Below are 10,275 nucleotides of genomic sequence, written 5' to 3' on the forward strand. Positions count from 1 at the left end.
AAAAAGTAATAAAATATAATTAAATAAAGTTTTTCAAAAAAAGGTAACCGAAATATCCCCTAGGTTGAGAGTATTTACGGTGATGCCGCCATAAATAGTGCCTCTGACCGCAATTAGTATTAGTATTATTGCCTTATTGGTAATAATCAAAGCATAATCAAATCACACTTATCATATAGATTTTCAAATCAGAAGGTACACCCTCTCTATTCTACCTAAACTGCACACACTTATAATATCGTGATGACATATTTATTTTACCGTTGAGTTAAATGCAAAGTGAAATACAAATAAAAGCTATATTTGTGCAGCTTGGTAAAAATGGTTCGCCATTTTTGGCAGAGGAGTTGTTGATCCAATGTTATTGTTGACATTTTCATACCAATAACTTTGACTTTGACAATTAGTTTCTGTAATTTTGTTGACTTCTTCAATATCATCAGTCCAAGGTGCTTCGTGGTCCATTTGTGCATCTCTGATGTAATCTAGTGTGTGCATTACCTACATCAATAATAATCAACCAAATTATCATAGTATAGCTTCTGAAGCTAAGTAGGAATCCATGGTACAGGTCAGTTTTATGCATGTACCTCCTTCATTGTTATTCTTATGTTTGGATCCTTGCATAGACAATTTAATGTCATATGTACAATGCTTATGAACTGATTGTTATCATACGCAATTCCAGGATCAATCAACTCTGAAAACTTCCTTTCTTTTACCAACGGAATCGCCTACAAATACGGTGCACGTATTAGTAAAGATCAATTCGTTTACGTCTGTCTAATAGAGTCATGTAATCATCTCTTTACGTCTGAATATTCGTTTGCTCTGCCCCATGTGGTGCTCTCGATGATTCAATAACGGTAAAAGCGGTTGCGTTATTGTAATCATTTGTTCTGGGAAGTATGAAGGTTAAGATATATATACGTGATTATATTTAGGAGTGTTCGATCCTGTAAAACGTTTTATGTTGCATCTTAAATAAAAAATCTCATGATATAATATTGGACATCGGAACATCTTATCTAGATAACACTATTTTTATGCTATTTGTTATCAACTTATGTATGGTTGTGTGATTCGGTGTGTGATAGTGATCGATCCCGACAAGTGGTAAATGACAAGTTGTATATGATCGGGATCGTTTTCAACTATATATATTCATTTAAGTGAAAAGTTGCAAAACCTCAATAGCAAGTAATGCCGACCCGCCCATTTTAACACTATAAGACGTGAAACTTACCCATTTTAGTAACCCTTGTCCGTTTAGTCGTATGTCTGTTGGACTTCGACCTGTAAAAAGCTCCAAAAGGACCACGCCAAAAGCGTACACATCTGTTTTTGTAGTTGCTTTCCCTCTTTCTTTATATTCCGGTGCTAGATATCCAAATGTACCAATTATAAAGTGATCTGAATCGCTCTGTTTCTCGTTGTTCATCCTCGCTAGCCCAAAACCCGCAAGCTAGGATAAAAAAATAACTAATATCAAGTTTGTACTATGCGCGTTAAAAAATCTACAATACACCAAATTTGAAGCAGAGTTCAAGGCTTACCAATGGTTCAAAATCATGCGTCAATAATATGTTTTTGGACCGGACATCACCATGGATTATGTTATTCGCGTGTAAATTATGCAAACCTCTTGATGCGCCGAACGCTATTGTCATCCTATTTTGCCACGTTAAATGCCTAGTGCTTTGATCTGTTGTATGGTGTAGAAATTCTCATGGTATCCGAGATAGATTAAGAAAAGAAAAACTTAAACCGAATTAAAAGATACGGAGTAATATCATACGCGACAAATGTTGATCTAATGAACCGTTGCACGCGTACTCAAATACCATTAACTTGGAACCTTTTCCAAACAAGTTCCTAACAACATTATCACATTCTCAAATCGTGTTTCTTGAAGTGCTTGCAATTCCGACTTGAACTTCTTTACGTCTTTCTGTTCTTTAACGATGACATTTAGTTTACTACCTTTAAGGGTTCCCATAAACACAGCCTCATAATCTCCTCGATAAATCAAATTTTCGGATGAAAATCTGTTTGTTGCATCAACAAGATCCGAATACTTAAAGCTTCTAGTTTTCCATATACTTGTCGGCCTAGTGCTATTACATGTTATACATTTCTTCTTATCAATTTGTACTTTGTCCACTGGTGTTGGAGGCGTTTGAACTTGATTGTTAACAGGAGAATTTCCTTGAGCTTCCCCTAATGCTTCTAGAAGCGTCGACAACTGTTTTATCTTTTCGTCTTGAGTACTACTTAGTGTTGATGTGATATCGCTTACGCTTGTTCTTGTACTCGTTGAGCTTCTACCTGTTATGTGACAAATGACAAAAATTTATGCTCTTGTTCTCATTAAGATTGTTTGCTTTCGGGTGTGTTAAAAATACTTACAGGAGGAACCGAGATCAATGCTAAACAAATCTTCATCGTATTGTGTTTCCCTGGTCGAAATTTTGCTATTAACGGGTAACATTTCGCCACGTGATCGCTTAAGATTTGATACAGTTGCTCTCTTCGATCCTCGTATTTTTATTATTTCGTCGTTATGTTTCATCCTCGATATCCCACATGAAAGCTTCTCCAGGTAATACTTTCTGTCTTTTTTCATTCTTCTATATAAGCATAAACTTCACAATATCAAGCAATAAAATAAACCATTTGATCTTAATCTTAGGTGTTGTTTGTTTTTTTAAGATGTTTTTGTCTGAAGATCTATAGGTCATATCTGTAGAGAAGATATGACCTAAAGATCTCAGAATAGTGAAAACTGTTTGTTTTTATATCTACAAAATAAGTTAATCATGTCTGCGGTAGTACTAAGAAGCATTGATACATAGAAAAAACACCATTGTACTTGGCATAATTTACTCAACAAATTTAATATATATGGAATCCAACTATAAAAGTAACTGATTTACCTATCAAGAATCACCCATGTCGCCTTGAATTTCTTGGATGCTTCTACGGCTGTATGCTTTGCTAGAGATCCAACGACTATCTCGATTTTGAAATCAATCTGTGTTATTTAAGATATGCGCATAACTGAAAAAGGATACTTATGTTTGCGTATATCAATTAATCATCACATAGTCAAGGTCTAAAATTATTTCAGGTAATAAACTCTGAGTTTTCTTAATCTCAATTTCATTTGAAACGACCATTGTATCTAAAGAAAAGAGAATAATCTTGATATATTACCTTTTTTAACGCGCAGAGCTCTGATATTTGAACTAGTTCATGATCATCATCGTGTTCCTTCTTCATCCTAGCAATTTCATCGTCAATAATCTTTGGATTTGCTCCAAACAAGGAGCTATCCAATCTGATCTTATATCCCACTACAGTCACAGGTAAATATTAACGCACATATAAGAACTTAGTCCAAACATTAAGTAAAGCATTAAAAAAATCCCATTTTACACCAAAACTATTGCAATATTAAAGATGTTAGAAAATTGACTCGGGTCTTATGATAAACTTCAAAACAATTCTTGGAGTCATGTTTGAACACTTTGACCTTTTTTTTCTGGAACAGCAAACACACATACTCATAATGTCCACAATGGGACTCGACCTGACAACCTCAAAGTCGATAAGTTCCTTTGATAAACTTCAATTACATGTTAATTTACACCAAAACTATTGCAATACTAAATGTTAGAAAATTGACTCGGGTCTTATGATAAATTTCAAAACAATTCTTGGAGTCATGTTTGAACACTTTCATGTTATATTTATTTTTTATTTTTGTCTGGAACAACAAACACACATACTCTTGTCCATGACAGGACTTGAACTCACAACCTCAAGGTTGATAAGTTCCTTTAATACTACTAGGCCATAACTGTTGGAAGCTTCGACGAGCCCAACACACCCACTATAGAGGACCTAGATTATACTTGACTCACTACACCAACACTTTGACGTTGGTTAGCCTTTAATTTTATAAATCCTTAGTGCACAATGTACTTAGGCGACAGTGTCGACCATATATCTTTAGGCGGTATAACCGACCATGTATTACTTAGGCGGCAGAGCCGACCATATAATAAGAACAACAAAAGTGCACTAAGAACTTAAACACAAACTAAGGCTTGATCGGGAAACTTAACAAAAACACTTATATTAAATTACAATTACAATATTACTTACAAGCTTTATCTTCTCTACTTTCGCTAACTCACACTATTCTTCTCTTCTTCACAACTCACTTCTTATTTCACTCTCACAACTTTCACACAACACAAATGAAATCTCCTCCCATATTTATACTACTCCATGGAACATTCTAGAACCTAGATATTTTCATGGATATATAAATATCTAGATATTTCTACAACCTACAAATATCTAGATTTTTCTTTTACATTTCAATTTCTAGATTTTTCTCTCATATTCTAATATCTAGATATTTTCTTATACATATTAATATCTAGATATTTTACATATATACATCTACTAATTCCATATTATCTAAATTTGCATTGTATTTTAACACTCCCCTCAATGCAAATTTTCTTCCAACGATGTCTTGCAGACCATTCCAAGTGCTTCTCTAAATTTTGTAAACTTCGGTTTACTTAGGCTCTTGGTGAATATATCTGCAACCTGTTCATCTGTCTTTGTTGGCATCATCTTGATCTCTCCTTCAAGGACCTTCTCGCGAACATAGTGATAGTGCACTTCTATATGTTTTGTTCTCGCATGAAAGACTGGATTTTCTGCTAGACGAATAGCTGATAGGTTATCGCAGAAAAGCTTTACTTGATAATCTGTTGATTGATGAAGATCTTCCATTAGTTGCTTCAACCACATAATTTCTTGTGTTGCTGATGCTGCCGATCGATATTCTGCTTCAGTGCTTGACAAGGATACTGTTGGTTGTCTCTTGCTGCACCATGATATTACTCCCGATCCAAGACTAAACATGTATCCAGTTGTTGACCGTCGTGTATCATAGTCTCCAGCGTAATCGGCGTCACAATATCCAGTCACGTGACATTCTTTTGTTTTCTTGTACAAAATGCCAAAGTTAATAGTGCCTTTAACATACCTTAAGATGCGTCGTACAACATCAAGGTGAGGCTTCTTCGGATTGCTCATGTATCGACTAACCACTCCAACTGCATAAGATATGTCTGGCCGGCTTAGTGTGAGATAAATAAGACTTCCGACCATCTTTCGATACATGGTAACATCTTGAAGACTTTTTCCTTCATCTGCTCGTAGTTTTGTATTCGGATCCATCGGAGTTGAGATAGGTTTGCAATTAAGCATTCCGTACTTTTGTAAAAGATCTCGCGCATATTTCTGTTGTCCCAGAAATAATCCTTCTCTTTTCTGCTCTATTTCGAGTCCAAGAAAATGTTTGAGTTCTCCAAGCTCCTTCATATGAAATCTGATAGACAGATTCTCTCTTGTTCTTTGGATCTCCTCATAGTGATCTCCCGTGATGATTAAGTCATCCACATATACTAGCACTATGTCTAGTTTTCCTTGATCTTGTTTCACAAATAAACTAGAATCTGAAGGAGCAACTGTGAAACCACTTTTTACTAAAAACTCGCCAATCTTCCCGTACCAAGCTCTTGGAGCCTGCTTCAAGCCGTATAGTGCTTTCTTTAATTTGCAGACATGGTCAGGATGGGACTTGTTCTCAAAGCCTCTTGGTTGCTCCATATAAATTTCTTTGTCAAGTTCTCCATGTAAGAAAGCATTCTTGACATCCATCTGCCACAGCTTCCAAGATTTGCTAGCGGCTAAAGCTAGTAGAGCTCGAATTGTTGTGATCTTCGCCACTGGACTAAACGTTTCTTCATAATCCAGCCCATATTGTTGAGAAAAACCTCTAGCAACAAGTCGAGCTTTATACCTTTCAATGGAGCCATCTGATCGAGTCTTCACCTTGTAAATCCATTTACAAGATATTGGTTTTACATCTTTTGGCTTTGGAATTAAACTCCATGTCTGGTTTTCTTTTAGTGCATTAATTTCTTCTTCCATCGCTTTCTGCCATTCTTGACTTTGTGCTGCTTCTTCATAAGTGGAAGGCTCAATATGTATTAATTCATCCACATGAGCAGCATTGGCATACCTCGGATTAGGTTGCCTCGGCCTTGTTGATCTCCGTAATTCTTGCACATGCTCCTCGGCATCCATTTGGCTTGGACGAACCTCTTCGAATGTAGATTGATGTACCCCAGTTTTCCATGGACTCGTTTCCTTATAGTACGATCCATCTCCTTCTTTAATTGGATCCGATATGTGCTCTTTATGTTCTTCTTTCTCTTCTGGAACTTCTTCTAATCCATGAGATTCTGGAAGCTCTATCTTTTGAGGTGACCACCATGAAGAAGCTTCATCAAATACCAAATTTCTTGAAGTATGACACTTCCCAGTATTTGGATCACAACATCTCCATCCTTTTCTTGATTCATCATAACCGACAAAAATGCACCGAATTGCCTTCTTATCAAATTTGCTTCGTAGATGATCTGGTACGAAGACGTAGCATACACATCCAAAAACCTTGAGATGGTTGACGGTTGGCTTGATCTTCCATAATCTTTCATATGGTGAAATATATCCCAACTTTGTTTGTGGGAGTCTGTTAATCACGTATGAAGCCGTCCTCATACATTCGGCCCAAAATTTTCCTGGTACATTCTTACCATGAAGCATACTTCGACAGGTTTCAGCAAGATGATGATTCTTATGTTCTGCCACTCCATTCTGTTATGGAGTATTAGGGCAAGTTAATTGCCTTCTGATCTTGTGCTTCTTAAGATAGATATTGAACTCGGTTGATAAATATTCTCCTCCATTATCTGTGCGTAAGCATCGAATCTTAATATTGAGCTCACTTTCTACCTTGTTCTTGAACTCTTTAAACTTCAGAAAAGTCTCCGACTTCTCCTTCATGAAGTAAACCCACACATATCTTGAGAAGTCATCAATGAATGTCACCATATATTTCATACCTCCAAGTGATGTTTGTTTCACTGGACCGAAAACATCTGAGTGTATGAGCTCTAGTGGTGTCTTGGACTGATGCGCTGACTCCTTGAATGGCAATTGGTGAGCTTTGCTAAATTGACATCCAGAACATATTGTATCTGTTCGGATATCAATTTGAGGAAGCCCATTTACTATGCATTTTACCATCATATCCTTTAACTTGTTGTAGCCCACATGCCCAAGACGTTCATGCCAAAGATCAGCCGTCTCATTTTTTTGAGTCTTATCCACATAAGCTGTTTCAGCAGATAATACATAGACCGATTCTATTCTTCTTCCATGCATAACTGGATTGCCAACCACCTTTACTCTCTTGAATACGGACACATCTTCTGGTCCAAAGAGCACATAGTTCCCTTCTGCTGTCAATTGTGGTACTGACAGTAAATTCTTCTTTAGGCCAGGGACAAGATACACCTTCTCAAGTTGGAGCTTATGAGAGTCGCCTTCATTTAGAATTATTGTCTTTCCAATGTGAGAAATAGACAACCTTGAATTGTCAGCTGTCAACACGACTCTCTTTCCTTTGTAATCCTCCATTTCTTGCAGCTTCGTCTCATCATTGGTCATATGATTTGAGCACCCAGAATCAATGATCCAATCATCTTTGTAGTTTATTTTTGACTTTAAAGTTGCTGCAAGAGCTTGATCATCCATGTCAGCTTCAACGGAGAGTCCTGCTTCTGCATCCCATGTTTCCTCATTAATGGTTGCTTCGAATGTGACCTCTTTCTTCTCATCTCTTGCGGCGGCCACATTTCCTTCGAAAGTTCGCCTTCTGGGGAATCTACAATCTCGAGCAAAATGACCCTTCTTGCCACAATTGAAGCATTCACCATTCTTTCTCTTATCATTTTTCCCGTATTGTTGGCGATGATCTCTTCTTCCTTGTTGAGCTCCCCCTGAAGCGTTGCCTTTTGATTTTGGGTGACCCTTCCACCCATATGTCTTACTTTCTTTCATCGCCTCTTGTTTTCGAGATGTTGCTTTCTTCTTATTTGTGAAGAGTGCATCTTCTCCGTCTTTTATGTCTTGATTAGCCAATAAATTCTCCAGCTCTATTAATGATGGTTGAGTAGGCCATCCTTTCACAGCGGCTATAAATCCATTATACTCGGATCTTAAGCCATGGATGATAATTCTCTTCATCCTTGCATCACTCACTTTCTCTTCAGGAGCAAGCTGAGATATCTCACGGCAAATAGATTTCACCTTGGTGAAATACTGAGAAATAGATAGACTTCCTTGTGAGATACCTGCGAGCTCATTTTCCAAGAGCTGGAGTCGTGCTTCATTCTTCTTTGAAAATAATTTTTCAAAAGTTTCCCAAGCTGCCTTTGGTGTTTTCTCGTCACGGATGTGCTCCAATAGATCCTCCTCGATTGTAGTCTTCAATATAAATAAAGCCTTCCCGGCCTTGATGTTCCATTTTCTCAAGGCTTCGGCATTTTCTTTCGGTGGAGGCGTTGTGTCACTGCCAGCAACTATTTCCCATAAATCCTGTCCTTGTAGGTAGGATTCTATACAAGTCCGCCAATAACCATAGTTGTGGTTATTGAGACTCTTGATTCCACTGCTCGTACTTGCAAGATCTGCCATCATGACGTCCAACGTCCAATAAGCTTGGTCCCAGACCGATGAGCTTTCACAGTTCCTAACTGTGCTCCGACAGAATCTCCCTTAGAGCCTTGGTGAAAACAAGTCAATGTAAACGTCCAACGTTTACCGATGAGTACCTCCACTAGCAATGGTCCCAAACGACCCGCTCTGATACCAATTGTTGGAAGCTTCGACGAGCCCAACACACCCACTATAGAGGACCTAGATTATACTTGACTCACTACACCAACACTTTGACGTTGGTTAGCCTTTAATTTTATAAATCCTTAGTGCACAATGTACTTAGGCGACAGTGTCGACCATATATCTTTAGGCGGTATAACCGACCATGTATTACTTAGGCGGCAGAGCCGACCATATAATAAGAACAACAAAAGTGCACTAAGAACTTAAACACAAACTAAGGCTTGATCGGGAAACTTAACAAAAACACTTATATTAAATTACAATTACAATATTTCTTACAAGCTTTATCTTCTCTACTTTCGCTAACTCACACTCTTCTTCTCTTCTTCACAACTCACTTCTTATTTCACTCTCACAACTTTCACACAACACAAATGAAATCTCCTCCCATATTTATACTACTCCATGGAACATTCTAGAACCTAGATATTTTCATGGATATATAAATATCTAGATATTTCTACAACCTACAAATATCTAGATTTTTCTTTTACATTTCAATTTCTAGATTTTTCTCTCATATTCTAATATCTAGATATTTTCTTATACATATTAATATCTAGATATTTTACATATATACATCTACTAATTCCATATTATCTAAATTTGCATTGTATCTTAACAATAAACCTTTGGTACTTTTCACAATAAGTTAAAAAGACAAGTAGAAAACACCATGAATAAAAGATATTTTACACTAAAACAGGACAAATATAAATAATTTTATGAAAATAGGAAGACATACTTGGATGATGAATTTGATGAAGAACTGAAAGAATAATGAACACATCTCCAGCCTTCAAGGAGAATCCATCAAGAATCCATTTTACTGCATTCATTCTCATTCTACCATAAGCATCATGAACTAGCACTACTCTTTGACTATCCTTTTGACTTTGACCTTTACCTTCCATTGATGATTAAATTTCAAATTGCTCCTATATTTTAACCTGCACCAACTACCATTACACCCTTGCAACAAAACTAATAGCTAGAGAACGAGCATTGAAGCAGAAGGTACAACCAATTGCGGAGAGAGAAATAGAAGAGGAAATAGATAAGTGTTGTTTGTTATATATATATATAAGTTCGAGGAGGTTATTTCTAAGAACATGAAAATGAGATTGTTTGAATTATGGTTGGATTTTTTGTAGAATTTAATGATGCAACCTATGTTTTTCTCTTGCTGGTCACTTTCATTTTTGTTCTTAGGATACTTGGATTATTGTAACATGTATAATATGATGTGTAGATATTAGAGATTTGTCATGAACGTTTGTTCAAAGTGATTATATGCCACCTTTCAACTTATCTTTTTCGGCATGCACTAAAAACTCGAAATAAAAATAAGCAACACTAAATAAACAGAATAATTGCAGTTGCCTGCATTACAATACTTGTGCCTTATTGTCTGTACTCTGTTTTGGGGTGTTC

At 36.6% G+C, this 10,275-nt stretch overlaps 1 protein-coding gene across 1 annotated transcript; it reads right to left on the reverse strand.

Annotated features, from left to right (window-relative positions):
- Positions 1-297: 297 nt before the first annotated feature.
- Positions 298-9,755, reverse strand: LOC139863528 (inactive protein kinase SELMODRAFT_444075-like). The gene is made up of 8 exons (XM_071852154.1): positions 9,587-9,755; positions 3,217-3,356; positions 2,937-3,034; positions 2,410-2,630; positions 1,859-2,328; positions 1,247-1,465; positions 591-734; positions 298-501 (listed from the first exon to the last, which is right to left on the reverse strand). The coding sequence occupies exons 1-8, from the start codon at positions 9,753-9,755 to the stop codon at positions 298-300; spliced, it is 1,665 nt and encodes a 554-aa protein (XP_071708255.1).
- Positions 9,756-10,275: the final 520 nt, after the last annotated feature.

Source organism: Rutidosis leptorrhynchoides, chromosome 8 (assembly GCF_046630445.1).
Source record: "Rutidosis leptorrhynchoides isolate AG116_Rl617_1_P2 chromosome 8, CSIRO_AGI_Rlap_v1, whole genome shotgun sequence".
NCBI lineage: Eukaryota > Viridiplantae > Streptophyta > Magnoliopsida > Asterales > Asteraceae > Rutidosis > Rutidosis leptorrhynchoides.